Below are 24,713 nucleotides of genomic sequence, written 5' to 3'. Positions count from 1 at the left end.
AGTGACGAAGAGGAAATGGAGTCATTTTTGGCAGTCTGACTGCAAGCCTTGATACCACCACTATCCAAAAAAATGCCAAATCCCTCAAAACAGTCATCAGTGTGAATAGCAAAGTAACATCCAAAGAATGAGTGTTAAGAGCACGTTAAGAATGTGATTGCTTTTAGCCCAGATGTATGAAGCTTGAAGAAAAATAATTAAGTTAATTTGACAATCACTCTACAGACAGGATTTGGGATGAATCTGCAGTCAACACCCTATTCAGAATTAATGCCACGTGGGAGGAATCTGCCTGTATCCCTCAATCCTCTCAAGTTACAATTGCCAGAGACTGTGTCTCTACAGGATGGTGTGACAATGTTGATTAGAGACTCAAAAACAGATCCCTGAGAGTTCAGAGTACTAGGTTCAAGTCTTGTTCAGAAAGTCTTTCACAGTTGGAAAAAGCTAACCAACACTGAAGTTTAAGGCCATCATTAAAAAAAACCCCAGAAGATCAATAGTGCTACTAAAATATTTTTGACTCAAGTCTAGGAGACATTACACTCTTTTATAGCCAACACACAGTTCAAGGACCCAGAAGAGGAGGAAAAAAGAGAGACCTGAAGGAAAAGAAAATTACTAACACTTATCAGAAAGGCATATCTCACAGCCTTTCCTGTTGTTTATAAGAACAGTTAAGTATTAGGTCTGCTCTAGCAGTTAATATCCAGCACCCACACACCAAGACAGAATATGTCAATCTTGGATTAGCACGGAGTTCTGGACAGTGTTGCCTGGACAAGGTAGAAAGGAAAGGCCAGAAAGAGTCCTCAGCTGTAACCAAAATCTAACGCTGTTGGTCATTCCAAAGTGACTTCTACTGCCTCACTTAAGACTTATCTTCATAACCAAGAAGCAAAAAGATGGCCTACCAAGGAACCAAGAATGCATTTTCAAACAGCAAGTTTTTAGATAGGAAAAAGTGGGCACCAGCAAAAAACTTCGTAGACAAAAAAATCTAGTTTGGGTTCCCTCTTGCTCTTGAAGATGATTGTCCAGACAGTGTACCAGAACTTTCCTGAGCAGCTCAGGTGATGAACTGTTGCCATCCAGACATGTCCAGGGAAACACCAAGAACAACAGATGACTTAGTTCTCTGTGTTACAGCTCTAGAGGACAACTCCTTCTGACAAAGACAAGAGGATCCTGCAATACCATCTGCCCAAGTAATAGATGGTGCAACACTATACAGGCATTAAGGCCTCCAGCAGCTGGCAAAATTTGGTAACAGATACTTCCCAAAGCTCTGGGCCTTCTGTTTCTGACTATAAACTGTCCCTCTTCTCACTATGAAGAAAGCTGCTGGTGGAAAAGAAACTTCAACTGTCTAAAGGTTTTGCTGGTTTACTTAAGAAGTTATTCACTGCCAGCACAGAATACTGCTCCCTTTACCAGAAGTGTGTGTATGTGGGAGAGGGAAGTGGACAGGGGAGAATTACAGGTAAAGCAACAAGCACAATATTGCTGCTGAAGTCACTTTTGGCCAGTACAATTGATATTAATGCTCCCATACAAAGCACAAGCAGCTTGTTTGGGACAGGCATGACTAGAGAAGAAGATACAATTGGTATTTTGGAGAAACCATGTCACTGGCTGAAAAAAATAACTCAAAATAGGTGTAGCTGAAATAAGTTGGAAAAAACCCCATCACCTTATTAGGAAAATTTTGTGTAGCTATCACCTGAAAACAATGAAAGGTGTAACCCGCAACACGGGTATTGTCAGGATGAGAAATATGAATTTAAGAAAGTAAAGTACATGTGCATAAACACATCTTCGATTAACTAGGTTTTTTCAAAGAAAATAAACACTGAAAACAGCAGTCTTCTGCAGTATTTCCAGTTTTCTGACAACCACTCGAGAAGGTAATGTGTATTATTACGCAAGTTTAATTCAAATAGGAGATGAACTCAGAAAATTTATCAGCCATCCAAAGTCCTTGCCACAAGTACATTAAAAGGCATGGGCAACTGGAAAGGCATAAAAAACCCCACAAAGGTCTAAAGACTAAAGAAGGCATTAGTATATTTTAGAAAAAGACAGTAAAAGAAGTTCGCATCAGTAAGATAAAAACAGCAATTAAAGAAATAATGTGAAATTGTAAAATCAAACAAAAAACACAGCTATGGACAACTCAAAATTGATACAACCTGAAAAGGGGGGAGTAGAGTAATTGTAAAGAACCAGGAGAAGAATTAACAAAGTGAGATTTCATCTAGATAAATGCAATGCAAAAAGAAAAACAAATTATTGATAGCTTAAAACAACATTCAGCTACCAGGAACAACAGGTACAGGAAGAGCACATTTTAATGCACATTAGCTATTTTTTGCCATGCCTGTTGTGGTTTCATACCTCTCACAGAGTGGGAAGATTGGCAGAGAACTTGCAAAGATAATAATGTTAGAGATGATCATACAGATCTTTCAGCACTTTCACCTTTTCAATTATCTTGTGGGATAGTTTTTCTCATTTTATAAAGTAAAAAAAGATGAGTATAAAACACATGAGCTGTCTCCAAAGATATCTGTTCAGAGATTTTTTTTGTCCAATGAGTCGAAAACATTTTAAGCGCAAAACTATTTTTTCTTAAATGTTTTTTGATTTTACTGCACTTACTAGTATGCTACTCAATTTCAGCAAGCTCTTTAAAAAACAAACAAACAAAAAAACCACCCCCCCCCACAAAAAACCCAGAGAGAAAAGAATCTCAAATTGGAAGAAACAATATAAGAGGACTGCCAAGTAATGGGATTTTCGCTCTTGTTGCTGTGCTTTTTCAAGAAAAGCTCATACAACTGAAGAACACAGTTAGTGATAGGGCAAGACAAGAATAAGGTGTCCTCCTTCTGGTATTGACAAACAGACAAAATTTATGAAAGAGGTTCTGAAGTGGAAAGATAGTGCAAAATTAATAGAAATTGAATCAACTTAAGAAGAACAATTTAATTTTGACAAGAAAAGAAGGAGAATGCTTGAAATTACTACAATACTTCTGCCCATGATACTGCAATTTCTGTGCAATTTCTGTGCACGTGTATTCTTCCATGGATAAACCTGAAGATCAACTGAACCTCAAGAACAAATGAAAAGTAAGAGAGCATAAGTAAGAACGCATACGGCTTATTCATCACTGCTAGCTTTTTCAGTTTTCTAATGTGGAAGGGGGCACTGAAATAAGGAGAGGAGAAAATGCAAAAAATAAAGGACTTTCTCTTCTTTTTGAGATTTATCTTGAATATCATTAAAGTCAGAAACAGCCACTTGCTTCATACAGTAATGAAGGGAACTTCAACACATAAAGCTGGTGCTCAATAACTCGCTCATGTAACACTTGTTTGCAAGATGGGCAGTCAATCATGTTCATCTTCAGCAACTGATAGACCTCCATGCACACTATGTACTTCAACTGTGGCAGCTGCTAACCTATTTCACACAAAAGGAACCTGGTAATTACAGCCTTTGAAGTGCTATTCCCTCAGCAGGAAATGTGTTCAGCATATTATCTTCTTTATGCACTTACTGCCTCTCATTTCTATTTTTTAGGACAGGCTTCCAAACGTTCCAAAATGATTATTTTACTTCCATGTTTTGCTCTGCTTATTTTCTTGCAAGTTGTGTCTGTTTATTCCATCCTTGGTTTTCCTCACTGGCCACCACCTGGGTTGTGCACAAAACCCAGATAAGCATGCCTTACAGAAGGCTCCAGAGGCATAAGGGGAAATGTCATGATCAGGAGCATCATCACAACTGTGTCACAGCTGTGTCTGCAGCACATCCATACTTACAAAGAGTCTGGGCTGACAATGGCATGTACAGATTTCTCTACTGATACTAATTCTTCCCCATTACATTTCTACCCTGCAAAATGGGAGATAGTATGAACTGTTTTGGAGGCCAAAGGGGAAGCTGATTTTTTTCTGCCTGATTTCATAGCTTGCTTCCCCTTTCTATGGTCAGCCTTTTGTTTGCCCTGGATGGTGTGTGGAAAGAGATCAGATGTAGATTTTGATAATAAGAATTTTTGTAATCAAAAGCATTTTAAAAACCACTAACTCTAAAGTCTAACTACTCAGATACTGAAATACAAAGTTTCCCAAGGCCTTTAGGAATTTCTTCTTTCAAGAAGTTGCTATTGGTCTTTACAGAAGGCACTTAACCAAAGAGATTGAGCATGACAGTTTCCAAGTATTTACAAAACTTAGCTCTTTCTTCCCATCTTATAATTTTGTTCAGTTTACTGAGCATTTTGGTGCTATGTAACTGCATCAGCTAAAGAGACATTTCTCTTTTTAGATTAATTTTCCTCCAAGGGTGTGTGCAATTCATTAATATCCTACCCTTGATTTCTCTTTTTCCTCCCCTCAAATTCCTTTAGTTTTCAAGCATTTCTGTTTTATTGTCATTTACAAAGGTACAAGACATACTTTTCTTGTATTAATAAAAACATAAAGCCTGACTGTTAAAGCTCAAAACCAGATTCTGTATAGAATTATCACTAAACATTTAAGTGACAATTATGCCACCTGACTTAGGTATATCAGAAGTCTTCACAAGACATCATTAACATTTGCCCCTTCTGTTTGTAGCTGGAGTTTCTGACCTTCAGTCATTGACTCCATAAGAAGCTCTATGGAGAAAGATGAAACAAATGTCTGATTTGAAGTATGGATATTTGAGGACAAAACTGTGATTTGAGGTTGTTAAAAGAAAAGGATGAGGAATCAAAGACACAGTCAGCACAGTATCACAGTCAAAAGGCTGCAGCTGACAGAAATTATACTTTTGCTAGAGACCCCAAAACTCGTGAGCATGCAGTTTTGATATGCTGTAATATAACAACATGAGATAGCAGCTTACGCAGTGCTTAGAAAAACACCATAATCCTCTTACCAGTGACACAGGAAAAGAGAGCAGATTTATGCTGGAGGGAACTAGACCTTCTCTCTTTGGAAAGCATTCTTGAACTGCTTGGTTCATACTTTTCAGCAGTAATAAACATTTTATGCAACTTTGGATTTATGCCTTCTGGAATCATACGTGGGCTACGCTGGTAGAAATGAAGCATTTTGTTTCCTGAAATAGCTTTGTGGATGCTCCTTTTGTTAGACTGACTTTGATTGTAAGTCTGTAAAAGAGAAGACAAGTCATATGTTGTTGGATTGTTTTTTCACAACTTGATCAAAAGTAAAAGAACACCTGAGTGTCTGTGGGGTTTCACATTATTTAATGTTCCATCATCAAGGTGTTTTTTGGTTTTCTTCTTTTTTCTTTTCTTCCCAAAACACAACTAAAACAAAATATGAAGCAAGGCCCTGAGCGCCATCCATATTCCCCCTTCTGTGAATATCATCAGTTAGGTCAGTGTGACTGCTTGTTCAAGTTCTTGAACTGCAAGTTCAAGACTTGCAGTATGGCTCCACATTATGGTAACCATAGCAGAGAGGGGAAAGGAACAAAGGACATAGATGAGAACAACAAAGCAATAAGGTTGCACTGAAAATCTGATAATGTATACCTTAAAACATAGCTACTAAGCTCTTTTTTTTCTTTTTTAAAGAGCTTCCATACTAAAATATCTAAGTCAAATTAAATTTGAATTATCACCGCTTTCTGCCTAGGTAAAACATTTACAGCAAATGTGACAAAAAGCAAGGAACTACCAAAGAACAGTGATTGTTCTTTAAGTTGCAAACAATACAAAATGTAAAACAATGTACAGCTTTTTACACTCTAAATAGATCAGAAGTAGGCACAGCACTTGAGAGAAAAAGAAACACAGCCCTTGCCTGGGGGAATTTACAATCTGCAATAGATACAGGCGTGATGTAAATTAGATTACATCAGAAACAAAGAAAGGAGGTCAAGCAAAAAAAAGGCATAAGATTATTTGTTGATGTCATACATGCTCCAAGTCCTTTTAATTACACTCCATTTTTATTGTGCAACACAGAAACCAAGACAAAGATGGACAAAGTAAGAGAAGAAACTGGTCCCCCTCTGAGTATTTCTTATCCTAATACCCGTCTCCAAGTCTCCGTGACAGGTCACCGATGGAGACAGCATGCCCAGTTAGGCAGACTAAGTGCTCTGAGTATGAGAGTATGGCAGCTGTGTTCTTTTGAGAGAAATGATCTCTGGAAGCCAGGATTAGAGGACATGGACACAAAAAGATGCTTTCTGAATAAAACTGGAAGAGGTTAACGGCTGGCTTTATTATACCGTCCCTCAGGCATTCCAATAAATATCTTTTAATTCTAGAACAGGCAAAAAGGTCTTTATATGAAAAAAATAATTTGTATTACCGAATTCATTGCTTAACAGAATTGTTACTTTGCTGTTACTGAGACAGTATGTTTTTTCTTTTGTTTCACGGAGAGTGTCAGCTTGGCCTGACAGGAGCCTGAGAGGCTGTGAACTCCCTTGTGCCCTTCTCTTTGTACCAGTTTAAATTTGCAGCTAACGGCTCCCTTCCAGGCTGATGCACATGCAGCTGAGCTGTCACAAGACGTTAAAAAACCCAAATCAAAACACAGCACATCTTGGAATACGGCCAAACTAGAAAGGTGGAAGATTCGTAAGCCGAATGCTCAGGGAACCCAGGGCATTAGCAGGGTGCAACTATGTGACGTGCAGTGCGGTGCTGAGACGCAGTGCACTTCCACGTGGGACAGCTGAACTGGGTGAGGAAACATGTGGGGAGGTGAGGACCGGAACAGAGTAATAAACACTTCTGTAACAGAAATTCCTGTCAAACGTCAAATTTCCAGACCTGCATTTACCAATTTTTCCCAATAAAATTCCTTCAAAAGTTTATAATTGACTTGAAGTGGTTTGATTTTTTTAAAAAAGAAAAACAAATTCCCACAAATTAATATGAGACCTTTAATTACTTAGCTGCAAGTTATGTGATGGGGAAGAATCTCCACATTAACAGATCTGGAAGGAGACTAAATAAAAAAAAAAAAAACAAACAAACAAACAAACAAAAACAAACAAACAAAAAAAAACAACCCCCCCCAAAAAAAAACCCCAAACCACAACAAACCCAAGCAAAACCAACCAACCAAAGGCAATATTGTTCAGCAATTAAATTTATTTCATGATCTCAAAACAAACAAACAAAATTACATAAAATTACTATCCCACCTGGGGGAAGGTTCTGCTTCAAAGATTTCTGAGAAAATCTGAAGAACCCAGTAATCCAACTACTTAAGTGAAACTACAAGGAATTTAAGGGACGATTTTAATATCCCATTACAGAGCAGAGCTTTCAGTAGTAACCAGTCCTCATAAGCAGCATGAGAAAATATCTATTTACAAATACCATTCGCTTTTATAATTTTTAAATTTCATCCCTTCAAAGCAGCTTTTTTCCTCAGGCAGGATTCTTTGGACCCTCATTTAGAATTAAATCCTTGCTACCTACAAATTTAAACCAGAGGCACAACATTGACCGGAATAAATGAAATAATAGCAAGATACCGAAATTTTGGGTTTACAATTAGCTTACACAGATCTCGAACTTCTCTGTCATGAAACCTGATCCAACTCAAAACCGACCTCACAAGTAAACAAAGCCAGCAAAGAACAAAATCAATTTTCAGCCTGAACAGTGAGATGCACCCTAAAAATGCCTTGCATTCAAACAGGGCTTACACAATGAGACTGTAAAGATGCAGGTTCCTGTCACTCTGCAACCAATCTTACCGACAAGTGATGTCGGTGGGGACTCCCTTGCCTCCTCCTACCTGAACCCTGCCCCGCCAGCTTCCTTGGATCAGACCTAGCAATGGTGCGGCTGCCGGATGAAGCTGGGCAGAGTGCAGGTACAGCTGAAGATCAGTTCCCCTGGCTCACAAATCACGGCTTAGATTTCCACTGGTACATTAGTTTCCCAAGGGGCAGCCTGCACTCAGAGATGATTAATTATACTCCGAGTTGAATGCTGAGGTTCAGGAATTTAGCAAAAGTAGATTTCCACTTAAGCTGATCTCTTCAGACCTCATACGCAAGTGTGCTACCACTAAGCACTTGTCTGAAAGCACAGTGTCGTCAGCAATTCAGAGTGAGATGCTTCCAGTCCTCCCGCCCTCAGAGATTCATCCCTATCTCTTCCACACATTGTTCTGTACCCTTGTCAAAACCCGTGTATTTTCTGAGTTTCAGTTTATCGTCTACAAAGTAACTCTTATTAAGAACAAAGGCTTGAAGCCCTTCACATTGAGAAAGGGCACATATTTCTAGAATATTGTGGGCTATTATACTTTCCTGTAGGGCAGTTAAAATGTTGCTAGGAGTGCTCAGGATTGCACAGTGTATAGTTCCCTGTAACAGACTAAACAACTCACTTTGTTTTGCCAGAGAGAAGAAAGCTACATACTCACCCGTTCCTCCCGCCCTTCGGCGAGGATGACAACGATCCTGCCTTGACGCCTACGCCCCGTTCGACCCATCCTCTGCACGAGGCGAATTGGACTTTTCTGAGCATCAAAGCAGATGATGAGATCAACTTCTCCAATGTCTAAGCCTTCTTCCCCAACACAGGTAGAGACCAGAGTGTTATACCCACCTTCACGAAAGCGTTTTACCACCTGAATAAATGATTAAAATTAGATTTAACGGGTTAGCCAGAAGGCCCCTTATACACACTTTGCAGTTTTTCTAGGTTCAGACAGAAGTTGAAAAAATTAATTTATATCATAAAACTACTTTCTGAATTTGTCAACTACTATATTGTGATCAAATACCATGCACTAATGTTATCAACATCAACATAACAATTCTTCAGTTCTGAAACAAAGTTAAAAAAAGCACACCTTATTCTGACTCCAACCATGGCACTCTTCTAAATTGATCTTCCCAACTTTGCAATTAATTTTTTTTTTTGGGGGGGGGGGGAAGCATTTGGGGGTTTTTTGGTTTTTCGTTTGTTTGTTTGTTTAACCTTTGTTAGATCAAAATTTAAGGAGATATCTTATTTTTTCTACCTACAAGGAAAAAAAAAAAAAAAAATAATCCCCAAAGCAAGTATTTGAGTATTTCCCCAGATTTTCAAATACATAAAAGTTAGCAGCTGTTAATAAAATGTAAATGTATAAAATATTTCTACTACATTCTGTTCAGTGAGTATAATTTTGGATGCTCTAAAAGCAATTGAACTACATAGGAATGTACTAATGATGCTTTAAAGTTCAGTCACTGCCATACAACCTGTATCGACACCCATGTAGTTATTTACACAATTAATACTCTTTATCACTAGTTCCTAATACAAATCTCATCTTTTCTTTACCTCAAGTTGTTCCTTTTGTGTGAAGCCTTTTGTGCTCTTTCCTGTGGAGTGGCCAACAAATGTCATTACTCTAACAACTGGATGGAGCCGGGAAAGCATTTCTGCAATTTCTTGCACGCTATCTCGAAATGATGAGAAGATCATCACTCTGGTATCCACAGCGTCCACAGATGTGCTTTCAGTCGTGACTTGATCTATTTAATTTTAAAAAGCCAGAAGAGCATTTTTATGCATGATTTTAAAATAACTACCAATAAAAAAGGAGAGGTCATCCCACAAGCTATACATTCACAGCTCTCATCTCACTTAATGGGAAGATTTTGTCCAGGTATACTGCATTTGATTTTTTCAAAGACCTTTTTCTTTAAAAAAAATTTCATTTAAAAAAAAAAAATCTAAGTAAATGAATAAATAAATAAGCAAACAAACAGTAGAGAAAACTGACAATTAGGAGCCTCTCAGCCTATTTAGACCAACCTCCTGGAAAATGTTCCAAGATATACCTGCTCAAACAATTCCTCTTTGGAATCAAAGCAGTATTCTAATTTTGGAGAATTTACACCAACTGTGGGAAGAATGTATTCTATCTGAGGTACCATTACTAATGTTACTTTGAAAATCTCAGGTTTGATGGCAAGTGTATTGAAATAAAGTTTAAGATGCCTTCTTCCAAAGAGCCTACAATCTGACATCTAAATCTGCCACTTAAATGCCCAGTGTCAGATGAGGTTAGTAATACACAGCAATAAAAAACACTGTTACCATTAGTCTAGGATTCAGCGTGGTGAAATTAGAGATGTATATCAACTTTCTATGATTTATTGCAGCAAGTTGTCTCCAGTTCTACTGCTTAGGATCCTCATGACAGCAAAATGTGCAAAACCTTCCCTTAATAGCATAATCTGTTGCTTCTGAATGATCTGTCATCACAACTGGTTATATCTCTCATTTCAATAGCAAAGATAACCTTTCCCTTTTCAAAGAAAAGTGAAAAATAATTGCATTGATACACGGTTTCTTAGCAAGGCGCCTTTGACCAAAACCATGTTTCTTATGTTATACCATCATGGATTTCGTCTTCTGGATACTCAACTTTTTTTTTTTTTTCCAAACATATAAGGGTATCTGCGTTCATGAGCACAAGCGAAAGCTATCTAAGCAACATGCAAGTCTTGAACAGTCAGCTGCTGTTTACCCTATCCAAACACTAAACCAACATGCCCATTACTGCATGCTACAAAGTAAAAACCTAGTATGTTAAAAAAGAGAATCCCTAAAAGGATATAATGAATAACTGAAATTGGCACAGCTTGCATGCATTACCTAGACATACCCTTCAGATGAAATCAAATAGATTTCCAGGAATAAAGATCTCCTCTTTTACACAATTCTCCACAAAGCACCTTTATCTCACTAAAAGAAATGTTAGATAAGGAATTAAGATTCTCAAAACTGAACATGTAAAAAGCTATTTCCTGGAACATACAAAGAACAGTCAGTTGGTGCTTGACAACAGTTTCATGCTATGCCTGTAATTCCAGTATCAAGCTGTTTCTTGAAGTTAAAGCATTAAGTGTAACAGATCAGTATATATATATCTTCCTGACCAGCTATCAGAAATTTCAGTTGTGCATATCTACATGCAGAAATGCTTTCAGCAGCTTAAGTCAAAAAGGAGAAACTGAAGCTAACCATCTTGGCCATTTGTTTTTAAGATGAGCCCTGAATTCACAGGTAGATTATGAAGATGGCTACCTCTGGTCAAAACAAATTTCACTCTTGAGGCTGAGAGGAGGTTAGGAGGTTAGACAAGAGGATCTCCAGAGGTCCCTTCTAACTAGTCGAAATTATTCTATAATATTCTACTGCACTGTTTCAGTAAATTGCAGAAACCAGTCCCCAGCAAAGGCCTAGAAACACAATGTGAATATGATTCAATATTTTTAGCTAGAAACCAGACAATTGCAACACTGATACAATGTGTTCTACATAATCTGCCATCCTGAGCAGACCGACAAACTATATATTTCAGAATAAGTGCAGGTTGGATATATCTTACTTACCTGAGTTCATATTATTCTCCTCCACTAACTTTATTCTGAACAACATTATTCTATATCTATTTTTAGCATATTCTCATGACTTGAATAGCAGTAATGCTCAGTAGCATCTGTCCCTGTACTGTAAAAAATGTTATACTGCTGCCATTACCTCCTTGACCTTATCCAAAACGAGACTTAGAAAATTCAAGACATTAGCAGCCCATAATCAATCTGACAAGTAATCCAGGTATGGAAGATTAGCTGGGAGAAGCTCATTATGCTGAGCCAACATTTCTTAAGGGCTGGCCAGAATGTTATCTTGCACTTATCCAAATTGCTGGTAAGTGCATTTTGCAAAGCAGGGGCAATAGCTACGTGGTCAGGAAGCTCAAACTTAACCTGGTTGATCACTAGTTAGAAATGTTCAGAGTTTGCACAGGCAACTTGGCACTACTCCCACAAGTTCTCATATGAGAGGTTTCGTTTCAAATGGAGGAAAAAGAGCTAGAGTTGTTCCTGATATGGCTAATGACAGGTTATTAATACTCTCCTTTTCTGTCTCAAATGTAGGGCTTTTCAAGGAAAATGCTTTGCAGAAGAAGTTATTCGTTTTAAAAATTACACAGGCATGAACACAGTAAATTATGATTTAGGGTAGTTCAGTAATGCATAATTGGAACAAAGCAGAGTTAAGTTCAGGAGGTTTATTTGCTTCTGGTTTTTTTCCCTAGAGATAATACACACTTGCATGAGTTCCTGAAACAAATGCTGAATGTATTTTCCACTGCTCGCATAATGATTTAGGCTTTTATTTCAGAGCTTTCTGATGGAGCAAAGATACATGCGATTATGTCTGGAATCTTAATAAGTACCCAAGTTTTTATTGACAGACTCATGACAAATTCTTGTCTGGAGGAGTGAGAAATCAGGACACGGGTGTGTACTCTATTCAGTCAGAGTCCAAAACCAGAATTTAGGGTGTAGCTGCTTGTGTACGTGTGAACGTAGAGTTTACTTGCAAGAAACAGGGAGTAAGGGTAGAAATACAGGTTTTGGGTTATTGCTCAAAAGGTGTCATCAGAGGCACTATGACACAGTGAATAATAAGGCAAATAAATAAAATCACAGTGTCTCACTATTTCCATCAACTGCCCAGTGCATTTGGGTTGGAGATGCATAAGCTTAGAAGACACAATCTGGAGCTTACTACATTCCCTAAGTTACTAGAATGCCTGCAACTTTGTGATCAGACTGCAAATTGTGAAGTGCTTTCTGGCCTTGCTTTATACACAAAGATTTCAGGACCTGTTGTTTGTACTTGTTTTCAATTTGACTATATGCATCTAGAGAAGAACTGTGTTCAGGACACTGCTTTATATTCCCCCCCATGGCCTTGCCTTGCGTGTTAGTCACGAGGATAAAGGAGGTTCCAGGGATAAGGAGGAAAGAAGTCCATAGCTAACTCAAGATATGACTAGATATTCTACCATAACTCACCAATTATGCTATAAAAGATTACATATTTCTTCTTGCACGGTTACTGTAATTTTGTATTTATAATGGGAAAGACTTACAATTGATGCCTACTCACTTGCGAGTTCACACACACAGAGACACAAAACAAAATCAAAACACTTAATATTACTAACAGGTAATTAATATTCAACAGACATGTCTGACCAACATTGCAAGGAAAAACATATCTAATGGGATTCATATGACAGCAAAATCCATGCAAAAGAAGATGGAAGAATATTAAATATGAAACTTAAAGTAACTCTAGTACAGAATACAGAATTTGAAAACAAAAGGCAATAGCTTAGACGTGTTACAGGAAACAAGACAGAGGCATGGAGGGAGGCAGGGAGGACAGAGAGAAGTGCGGATGGAAGGGAGGGAGGAGAAAAAAAGTAATTTGATTAAATGCATTTAGACATATTACAAACTAACAAAAACAGACATGATGAAACTTGAAGTTGCCTACTAGAAAGTAGCAGTCACTTAAAGTGTATTCTGAGAATCAAGCCTCTAATATAAAAAAAAAAAAAAACCAAAACACAAAATGGAATGGCAATTCAGAAATTATCCGAACTTCACAGAGCACAAAGATCCAAACAGACAAGGAAAAAAGTGAAGAAGTTGCAAAAAAAAAAATTGTTACTAATGTCATCATTCCAAAAAGCAACAACTGGATCAAGAAGCTGAAACTTCCTAAAACCAGAAACGTCTGAATGATTCAGAATATTTTGCTGCTTAATCTCATGCTACTGTAGGACATATTTTTGTTCTCCCTTTCAGTCAAGATGAAAAAGAATGAGAGAAAGATGAATGTAATTGAAGGTTTTAAACTTCAAATCGATGCCTCAGAGTTTGTCATTCTTCGCAACAGGCTGGATATCAAAACTTTTATCCTTAAGCTCCATAAATATTTTGCATATAACTTTGCAGGAGGTAATGGTAGCACTGCACTGAGAGATGGTTTCCAGAACAAATTCTGTGACTATGAAGATCAAGAGATATAGTAGCACTAGGAATGAGTTTACTGTCACTGTTTTACTAAACTGTTAGAACAGTTTATGTCAAATTAATAATGATAACTTACAGAATGTTTTTTCTTAAAGAAATATTATGGTATAGTCCTTCTAAAGAGGACTTTTCCACACAGAAGAGATACAAACATACAAAACAATAAAGAAGCACTTGAACAAATTAGGAAATTAATCAGTAGGATATTACTTGTTTTCATCCTTGGGTTCAACTGTTCAGATACTTTTTCTTTTGAGTTGTTAGTACTTACCAGAACATCCCTTCTTCCCGGATTTGAAGTGTTCTATTACAATTTCCTCCAATTTCCTTAGTTTTGGATGGCTGTAGATAAATTCCTTTTTATTTTCAAACACTGAAAAGGAAATAAAGCAATTAAAGATGTAAGTAAAAACAAAAATTAATTCTCCAAGTCAGACATACAAATTCCTGACACTAGTTCTAATTGTATTCACCTAAACACCTAATTCACCTAGTAAATTACTTCCAGAAGCACATTTGTTAAACCCAGTTTTTGAGCAAGTGATGTTACTGTCACACTGTAAAAGATATATAGTCAAACAGTAATATTTTAACCTTCCATTTTAAATCAAATTAAAAACTTAACCACCTAGAGATAGATAGATAGATAAGATAAGAGTCTGGGGAAAAAAATCTGGCATAAAGAATACTAGCCGAGTGTATCACAATGAATAACTTCCTGCATCTACAAACTATGTAGAGCTATCTACTGTTTCATTTAAACAGAAAGTAAATATTCTGTCCATAAAAGGGAAATATTTACCTGTTTTACTCTTGTAAACATTTCCATTCAGTGAAGCCAGAGATGTGTCTGAAAACATGTCTCTAAGCTGCTGATATAGCTTCATGAAGTCCTCATTACGACCAAGTTCATTCTTCGTACGGGTTAACCCTTTGTAAAAAGTTGAAATACCTTAGTATTTAATCTCTGGAGTGAATATAATTTTTGCTATCCAAAAGACAAGTTTTCTCAGAAGTAGCAAGCTCCTTTCAAGAGCTACAAGATACATGCTAGCTTTAGGAAATGTAATAAACATTGTTTGGCATCAGTATTTTTTCAGGGAAGATGTCATTATGGAATTTAAACATGAAAACATGAATTTAAACATGAAAAACACATGTGTAGACAGAAGCCTGGTCCTGTGGGTAAACGAAAAAGTTTTACATCAATCATTTACCACCAAAAGCCATTCAATCCAAAAACAATGAGAGTGGTGAGACCACTGGAACAGGTTGCCCAGAGAAGTCACAGACACCCCATCACAGGAAGTGTTCAAGGTCAGGTTGGATGGGGCTTTGAACAATCTGATCTAATTGAAGATGTCCCTGCTTATTGCAGGGGCGGGTGGACTAGATGGTCTTGAAAGGTCCCTTCCAACCCAAACCATCCTATGAGTCTGGGATTCTATGAAATGCTGCCCGTTACTCAAAGAGAAGGGAACCTAGACTAAAAGCTAAAATTAAGAAGTTTCTTGAATGATTTTATGTCAATGTTGAAAAGAATTTTGTTCTACTCAAACCAGAAACCAAACTTACCAGAACACCAGTACAGAAGAGCTATTTATTAGAACTATTTTCCATCAGTCATTTTTCAATAGCAGAGAGGGATTTAAGGAATCTGAGAAACTAGGGAATACATTAAATGCTCTCCAGTGACTAGGTCTAACAGCACTATACCATCAGAAATGTAAAAATCTGCACACGCTAAAGTAATAAATTGTAAAAATGTCAAAAGCACGAAATTAATGAGCAATTATTAGCACATGCATACTCTAAAAATATATTCTATAGATACTCTATAACATGAAGCATGCACTGTACATTTTTGATTCAGATGTAGGACGAAGCAGTGTCATTTTAATTAAGCAGTGCTGTAGGCGAACTAGCTTTTGTAAGTTACCACACAGTGACACAGCTAAGTGTAAACCAAAACGAAGCAGGAAACCCGAGAACCACACCATGGGGTAATCTGAACAGCTGGAGCCTTCCCCTCCCACATCCAGTGTTTAAAAGAAATTTGCAGTTGGACTGACATTGCTATGTTGAAATTTGTCCCCTCAAAAAAAGATGTCAGTGCCAAACCAGGTCTTCCAGATAGCAGGGACTACCCAACAGGTCTAAAAATGACTGCAGAGAGTTGCAGAAGACTCACAATAATCAGTGATAGAATTAGATAATAAACTGAGACCAGACCAGAAAACATTATTGCATCACTGTATGAATTCATGCTGTATCCACATCTGGAATAGTGTGCACAGTTCTCATCCTCTCATTTTCTCAAATGAGAAGAGGTACAGAGAAACTCAATAACAACTTTATACTTTGCTTAGTGAGCATGGAAGATGTTGCACAGCTGGAATAGAACTTCTAGTGTGATGTGTCTAAATCTGATGCTTAAAACTCATGCACATGAGTTTTGCTATGGTGGGAGGAATTGCTTTACAAGACCAAATGATTTCTCAGTTTAAATTGTTTAATGGTTATTCTCTGTCTCTCCAGAGATATTAGTGCCACTTACTCTGAGCTCTCTTTGTGCCTTATTTGCTTTCCCAAATATACTCTATCTTTAACATTGTGCTAACATATTTCCAATAGGGATGAAGGGGAACAAAATAGCAATTACATTTGCAACCCATCCATTATATAAGCTGTTTTGTGCAAAACTAGCCATACAGATGGGGTAAATTAGATGAGGAGGAGTGGAGACAAAAGGAAGGATATTTCTGAAGACATTTCACCTTTTGAACCATCCATAATTCCACAAAGGTAGATAAATAATGACCGTACTCCCATTTGCAGCAGCAGCTCATAACCATGATATAAACTGATACAAAGTGCAAAATCTCCTTCAATTATGCCTTGATGTATTCCCTGCGAAAACAAAACAAACTCATCATTAAATTAGGAAGTGGATAAGCAGCAGAATCATAATGCAATTCTTCTGACAAAGATAAGATTGACGTCTGAGAAATAGAGCCAAAGCACAAACTAATGCACAGTGAGTAGTCTGTCTATCAAAACCTTCAGGAAACAGGTTACACAATTCTTAATGATCAATGAAGGCAATCTCTTTTCACCTCCAAAATGATCTCCAAAATACCTGTATTATCCTCCAGGATTAGCTCATTACTTTCTGATGCAGCAACACTCAAAATCTGACAGCTGAACTATCCATCAGTGTTTGGCAAAACAACAGATTTCTGGCACGTCTACCTGAGCTACAAAATTTAAGTCAGGAAAGTTGGCTTGCCTACTATGAAGTGTATTTCCCATTGTTCTTTTTAAGTGACAGAGTCTTTTTTTTTTTTCTTTTTTAAGTAATATTCTTTTTTAAGTTTGCAAAATTTGAACATTCCACGACAATTTACAGAAAAATAGGAACACTAATGTAGTTTTGAGGGAAAAGTGTAAACTCGGCAGTCAGTAATTACAATCTAAGTTCTCAAACCAATTTCAGTTTGGAAATGGAGTTCTTCATCTTTTCCTTAACTTTCCTATATTAGCAACAAGAAATGTGGAACAAGTAGGCTTATTTCATTCCAAGGCTAAAAATAGAATTGTTACAAAGGAAATCTAACATAAAACGTATCAGGAAACTTTGTATGCTATGGTATATTATTATTTATTCACTACTTCAATAAAGTGAAATACATACAGACATTTACCCCATTTTGTGAAGAAGGGTTTTTTCTATATTGGTCTCTTGCTAGAATTATCTGGTACTTTGTAAGGCTGGGAATATCCCGCCTTGCTAAAACTCCTATTTTAATCAGGCGTCCAGCAAATGTTTCTAGCACCTGCAAAGAAAACACAGAAGTATAAAAAAAGACATGAAGGTATGTGTATTTAGCCCTTTGAAGTAGTTTTATTTTTACAGATCTTGCACAACAGAACATAAGCAGCTCATTTATTTTATTTGAAACATAGCATTTTTCAAAACAAACTGTACTGATTTCCAAATAATTTGTTACTGTACCAGATGACAAGCTTGTGCTCTCCCTCACCGAAAGGTTCTCCATTATCAGAATGTTTCTAGGCTAATTTACAAAATTTTTTCTAAAACCTGCAGAATTTTTACAACTTGGTTCCCTGAAGATTTGTGCCCACCACCCTACAGACAAACACCCTCCTGCCCCAAGATTAACCCATACCCATCAAATAACTAAGTGGAAACGCACACTGTGCTTTTTTAATCGCACAAGTACTGACTGAGCAGAGAGGAAACGAAATGGGATGGGTAACCAGCTACTGAACTCATGCTGCAGCTCCCTCTCTTAATGGTAACCCTAACTTCAATGGCATTTTAGTCTCAGGAAAACTTGTATTCAGCTTTGAGAACTCTAAATTACCACAGACAGAAGACTAGCCAACAGGTTGGAAACTTGTGTGTGGAAGGGATGGGAGTTGGGAGATGTGAGCAGAGAGGAATGAGCATCCAGCAGATGGGCCCATCCCAGCAACGTGCCCCATTTCCTTCGGAAGCCACGCCAAAAGACAATTTGTTTTTATGCATCACATGTACCTGCTTTCCACTTTGGTGAAACAAGGGAACTGACCTGCACTAATTCATCTTAATCCTGTTTTTCCTCTTTGTTTCTCAGCCTTAGGTGGTCGTGATTTTTTTCACAGACTTAGCTTTGCATGAGCGCTAACTCTGTAATAATTGGAGTAATCAGATTTGTTCTATAAAAATTACTTACAATCTGTTGGCCCACTTGGCTAGTAGCACCAAAAACATCTTAGTGCACAATAACAAGCTTCTCCAAAGGCAGCCTTGACTTAGTTTGATAGCAGATAGTTCCCAATAGCTGCTTACACGCATCCAGTGTTTCCCAAGTTTTCTAGGCATTTTAACAGCAGTTCAGCTGAACTGCACCGAGAACGCTATAGCATAACAAAAGCCTAATGCCTTTACTGCTGTTCTTTCAGCCCACTGAAAATCAAATCCAACTGAACCAATAAAAACAGGTCTAACTTTCAGGCCTCAAACAATACTGATCTAAGTCTTCAGTTTGTGAAGACAAAATGCCCTAACAGGAAAAGAAAGTCAACTGTAAAAGCACAGTGCATGTTTATGCACTAAGTAACAACACTCCATTTGTCCTCTTCACACCTGTAGTGTATGCTGGGTTTTTAGAGCCTGTTAGGATGCATAAGTATTATTAACAGCACACTCTACTCATACCCTGTCAAGGCACTGGCAGCTTAGTTTAACAACTTTTCTCAGCTTGTTTTGATTATCTTTATACTTTGGTATTCCTTTAGCTTCTTACTCTGTGTACAGTGCCTATGTGGCATTAAGTGACAAATCCTGAGAAAAGGGATGGGAATAATTGCCATTGTCAACTACAGAGGCATTAATCCCCCAAAGAATCAAAAATGCAAAGAGAACTTTGGAAGGGTGAAGGAAAACTTGTGAAAGCACCAGCCAAACTGGGGAAACAATGTGCTGGGGAATTTCCACACTGCCCACTCCTTGCCTGCAGGTCTTTCAAAAACAGCTAGCTGGAGTCAGGAGGCTAAGCAGATTATAACAGATAAAGGCTTTTGAGAAATAATAGAAACAAAGCCTAAATTCTGAATGCTTTGGTGCATCTTAGGGTCCTCCTCTTCCCTAGTCTGGGCCTTCAGACTGGGATACCACGCCTCAGGCAGCTTGCTGCTTTTGATCACAGGAACCCAGCTTGGCTGATCCGCTCCCGTCTGGAAGGGAAACGGGCGATGCCCACAGGAGCAGCTAGGAGGCCTCTGGGACCAGCTCCGGAGGCAGGATGGTGGTGAGGAGGACTGCCTGCTCACGTCTTTTGCGGGAGTTGATGTCAGACCAGCTCTGTGGACTGAACATCCATCTGCGGCCACAGAGCCCCCAGGCACTTCAAACCCCTGTCTTCAGGTTTGCCTTGACCTGCAGGTAAAGTACCTAAAGGGGCCTACAAGAAAGCCAGAGAGGGACTTTTTACAAGGGCAAGGGCATGTAGTGGTAGGACAAGGGGTAATGGCTTTAAACTGAAAGAGGGTAGATTTAGATTAGATGTAAGGAAGAAGCTCTTCACTGTGAGGGTGGCGAGGCACAAAACAGGTTTCCCAGAGAGGTTGTGGATGCCCCATCCCTGGCAGTGTCCAAGGCCAGGCTGGATGGGGCTTTGGGCAACCTGGCCTGGTGGAAGGTGTCCCTGCCCATGGCAGGGGGTTGGAACTGGATGATCTTTAAGGTCTCTTCCAACCCAAACCGTTCTGTGATTCTATGATACAGGCAGACAGGGACACTGCCTCACACGGCTCCCCAAGCAAAGTAAAGCGACTCCATCACGAATCATTCCTTCTAATTAAAACTAATGGATTAATTAGTCCAAATAAACCACTAACAACCACCAAACACCAATTGGAAACCACAATATTGCTAGGAATTTCTGGAGGAAAGAGGGAGGAAGGAAATCAAATGATCTTTTCTTAAAATACAGTCAAACATTCACCAAGCCACTTGGAAGTCTAAATGCACAAGAAATTAATTTCTCATATTTGGTTTACTTTTAAGCATTTAAAATTCAAAACTTTGTCTTTTACCAAACAGTTTGTTATTGTTATGTCATTTTTAGATCTGGCCTGTATCTGACAAGTCACTTTAAAAGGACAGAGACAGAAATGTCTGTGCCAGCTTATAAAAAGAAGTGTCTAAAAAAAAATATAAATTAAAAATGTCAACCATGCAAGGGATAACTCAGTGCTTTTTATTTTAATGGGATACCACTGAAATAGCATTTTACCTTCCTATTAAACCCTAAACAGCTGGACATGAGGACACTGGAAATGCTGAAGATCAAGCTTAAACTATGTCTCAAATAGTGGAAATGGAGTCACTCTCTGAACACAAACATGTTTCTCTAGGAAAGAAATTCATGTTTTAATGAAAAAGTAATGCCCATGCAAGTATAGTATTTCAGCAGTGGTTTATTATCTCCTATACTTGTTGCATAGCTTTTTTTTTAAAAAGAAATTTCCATTACATGTACTTTTATGTCTCATCCCTTGACCTACTTTATAACATGTAAGAAAATTATTTTGTCACTGTTTGCTCAATGTACACCCCTGTCTGATTTAATCAGCTTCTGCAAAACAAACCAAGGAAGACTATTATGAAAGACAGCAGGATCCAGTCACCTGGAGCTTCAAAACTAATAAGGAACAGTAAACATAACCTACTTAGAAGAGATACAGAAACAAGCACTACTCAGAGTGATTACATTTATCTTGCTTCCATACCTTTATTTTTAATTAAAAAGATAATACTTCTGGGAAGTCTTCTCAATCTTTCCAAAACATTTAAGTGTTATGTTACCCATTAAAAAACAGAACTGTAGAATTAATTTAAAGTAATTGCTTATTAGAACTCATGGCTTTTTCTAGCTAACTAAATTGAGTTCAAAAAGGTGACAGATTTACTACCAATACATAAAAGACAACTGGTAAAGCTATCCCATAGTGCACTAAACTTGCCATGAGCATAAAGGTTTTTGCTGAACGAGGTATCTTCTGCAGCAAATCACACTGATTTTTTTGAAGCTTGTACCTGAGGTTAGCTTAAGATCTGCCATTTGGAGCTACAAAGGACTACCATGTGTATTACAAGCAGAACTGGCAAGGCAAAGAACCGTTACTATTTCAGCTACACCTCACTAAAACCTGCTATTAACCTGTTTTCTCTTGGCACAATATAAAACAAAGGCTCTAAACAGATGACCTGGCCTAATTATTTTACTGCGGATTTGCAAGCATTCTTTACCAAAGAAAAACAAGAAATCTGCCACACATAAATAACTGTTTGTAGTGCATTTCTTTCAGAGTATAGAAGGCAGGGTTTGAGAGAAACCAGCCACTAAGTAGACTGTATCTTCACAAAACAAAAACTCGAAAGGTCCACTTCTATCCACAGGAAAGGTGAAGTGCCAGGAAGCTCCCAGCCTCAACTGACAGACCTGACCAGGTTTATACAGTCACACTGCCCTTAAATAGAGCTGCCATCTCCCTTCATCTCCTTCCCCTGCTCTCCCAACTCAGCCAGCTCCAGCATTTTCAATGCCCAACATGCCACAGACCCCTTCCAAACATGCTGGGGCAGATGCAGAATTGGTGTGCAAGAAAATGAGACTACGTTGGCTGTCGGTGAGGTAATGTCACACCTAGAGCTGTGCAGGAATGTTAACGTGCCCCACTGACACACTGGTCTGCCTTAACAAGGGACCACTACAGCCAGGAGCAGGGAAGTAGCACAAGCACCTCCAGAACACAAATCCAGATTTTTGTTGTGGTCATGCACCACATGGACATCACGCTGCTCCTGCTGTCTGCTCCAGATTTTCAAAGCTTCAAGAAAGAGAGTGAAGGAAGACAAGAAAGGGAAAGAAGAGACTTATTCCAGGCTCTGGGCCCACCACCCACAGCTGGAAAGCCAGCTTAGAAGGTGTATTTATCACAAGTCTTCACAATAGAGTTGTGATCATACTGTCCTGGGGGAGAGCAAACCGATTTTGCAGGAAGGTATGAAATCAATCAAGTCCTTCTACAGCTCTAGGGAGCAGCAGCTCCAGTGAAGGTTAGATGAAGATCTAGAGCGTTCATTGCTTTGTTTTAGGGCTGAAACTAGAAAGGTTTGGGTTTCACAAAGTGTGCTACCTTGAGAAGTGTCAGTGCAGTAACCTAACATTCCTAAAAGTAACTTTCAGGAGGACATCCCAGGAACAAACCATGTTTAGTGTCCGCCAACTGTAACTCCAGGTTGAGTGACTGAGTCTTTAGACTCCATCAAAAAAGAAAGTACTCAGGGTCGTGAAGTCCAGTGGTGATCAGAGAACCGGACAGCCTTGTGGCCATAGGAGCACGTCTCACGGATGAGCTAGGGCAGCTTACACATATCCTCTACCTGACTGTAAAGAAACTTTTCAGGCACACGGAGTACATAAAGTTTATGTACAGAGTGAGAACAGTTTATTGTAACATTTGATGAAGCCTCTCAAATCATAATGTAGTACATCAAAGAAGGGAAGGAGGACAATTATTAACAGAAAAGAATGTGGGTTTATGACAGAGAAGGCAACTGAGAAAGGCATTTGGAGCTATGACTAGTGCTCAGTTTTAGTTATTCTCCCTATAAAACTTCAGAGTCGTGACAAACAAACTCTAAACACGAGAGAGAAAAGTGTTATTTTGTGCAAGCTTTCTACTGACATTTTCTTACCTTTCCAATACTGAAAATAAAGCAACAGGGACACAGCAGGGTACAGTGTTTTTAAGCTGATCTTATAATTCTCCAAAACCAATACTGATCAACCTAGTAATGATCTTGGTGCCTCTGAAAGTTTTGTTGTCAAGTTTATATTAACTCATTCAGACACTTCACAGTCTTCCCACTCTCCAGGGATCTGTTACACATTGAACATATACCCTTCCTCCCTGATAACTAGTATTCACCAAAAAGATAGAATAGTTTGTCCTCTTCTAACATCTTGTTTTTCTCCTATTACAGCATTTTTCATTTCTTAAAAGTTACAAAAAAAAAAAGAAGGCCTACAGTTTTTACTTTTCAATTAATTTCACTGAGAACATTTTTACTCTTTTACTTGAGAACTTATAAGAGAGAAGTGGCTTTTCTATATAATCTGCCATTCAGTAAATGTCATCACTTTGCCACGGGACCAAAAGAAGCATCCTACTGAGGATGTTTCATATCCTCAGTTTGCAAGGCTGAACATTTGTTTTTCTTTTACATTCAGAGATACAACCTGCCAGGAAAGCACCAAGAATACAGTACTACCAAAACCCTATTATCTCAAGAGTGACTGTTCATTAGCCAACAGTCACACCCAAAGTGAACAAGTTGGGGGGAAAAAAACCAAATACAACAAAAATCAGCTTTGTTCAACTCTAGTAGCAATCAGATACTCTATTATCTCAGCTCATAGCAGCGTCTAGACACAGACCATGATACATCTTCAGTACTCTATCAAATGTAGCCCTTTGTATCTAATTACTAAGCACATAACAAACCAAAGACAAATAAAATACACATGCAGTAATTTGTGCAGGTGGATCTTTAAAATAGGATCTTAAGCTCCTACCAGCCTCTTTCTCACAGGCAGCCAGTCAATACTCAGTGGCATTTCTCACAGAGAAATTTAGCTGTGATTTTAGACAATTTTTCTGGTTGTTGGTTCCGCCCCCCATCTCCAGCAACAACGCTTAGCAATCCTTTAAACAGAGTAATTTCATTTGAGCAACCATTTATTCTCATAATTAAGTCTTGAACAAAAGAGTTGGGACTGTTTTCTGTGAGAAAGTGTCAGAATTACTTACGCAGGATAGGCAGAGGAAGAGCCTCTACACATTGCCTCAAAAAGTCAGCTCTTCTCAAGAATAATGGTTTCCTGGAAGAAATCTCCAAGAGCCAGGATGCCCCCACTTGGTAGTAATAATCCAAGTTCCAAAATCACATGGAAAATTCCTTACCCACAAAACTGCAGTCAGTGTTTGTACTGCACTAAAATGTAATTTAAGACACTACCTGTGATGTGGATCGATTCATGTGCCTTACTTCAAGGTACCTACCCACAGCAGTGTAGCTGCCCCACAAAAAGTTCAATAGCACCTTTGCGAGGAAGATCTGATAACTGCCCCAAAATACAGTCCGTTTCAGCACATTTTCAATGAAACTTGAGGTTCTGTACACTAGGTAGTTGACCATGAAATCAAATCATCAGACAACCAAACACTTAAGC

The 24,713-nt window shown here is 38.3% G+C and overlaps 1 protein-coding gene across 3 annotated transcripts in view; it reads right to left on the bottom strand.

Moving 5' to 3' along the window:
• The window catches only part of FANCM (FA complementation group M), a 78,357-nt gene that overhangs the window by 31,472 nt on the left and 22,172 nt on the right, over nt 1-24,713 (bottom strand). For all 3 annotated transcript variants that reach the window (XM_030007380.1, XM_030007382.2, XM_030007384.1), the window contains 7 exons: nt 17,610-17,741; nt 16,683-16,815; nt 14,708-14,836; nt 14,177-14,278; nt 9,338-9,531; nt 8,430-8,636; nt 4,936-5,170 (listed from right to left, as the gene is read on the bottom strand). In XM_030007380.1, the coding sequence (XP_029863240.1) occupies nt 4,936-5,170; nt 8,430-8,636; nt 9,338-9,531; nt 14,177-14,278; nt 14,708-14,836; nt 16,683-16,815; nt 17,610-17,741 (1,132 nt within the window). The remainder of the gene's footprint in view (nt 1-4,935; nt 5,171-8,429; nt 8,637-9,337; nt 9,532-14,176; nt 14,279-14,707; nt 14,837-16,682; nt 16,816-17,609; nt 17,742-24,713) is intronic.

Source organism: Aquila chrysaetos, chromosome 2 (assembly GCF_900496995.4).
Source record: "Aquila chrysaetos chrysaetos chromosome 2, bAquChr1.4, whole genome shotgun sequence".
NCBI lineage: Eukaryota > Metazoa > Chordata > Aves > Accipitriformes > Accipitridae > Aquila > Aquila chrysaetos.
The sequence above is the reverse complement of the archived record's forward strand: the minus strand, read 5'-3'. Positions and strand labels throughout refer to the sequence as shown.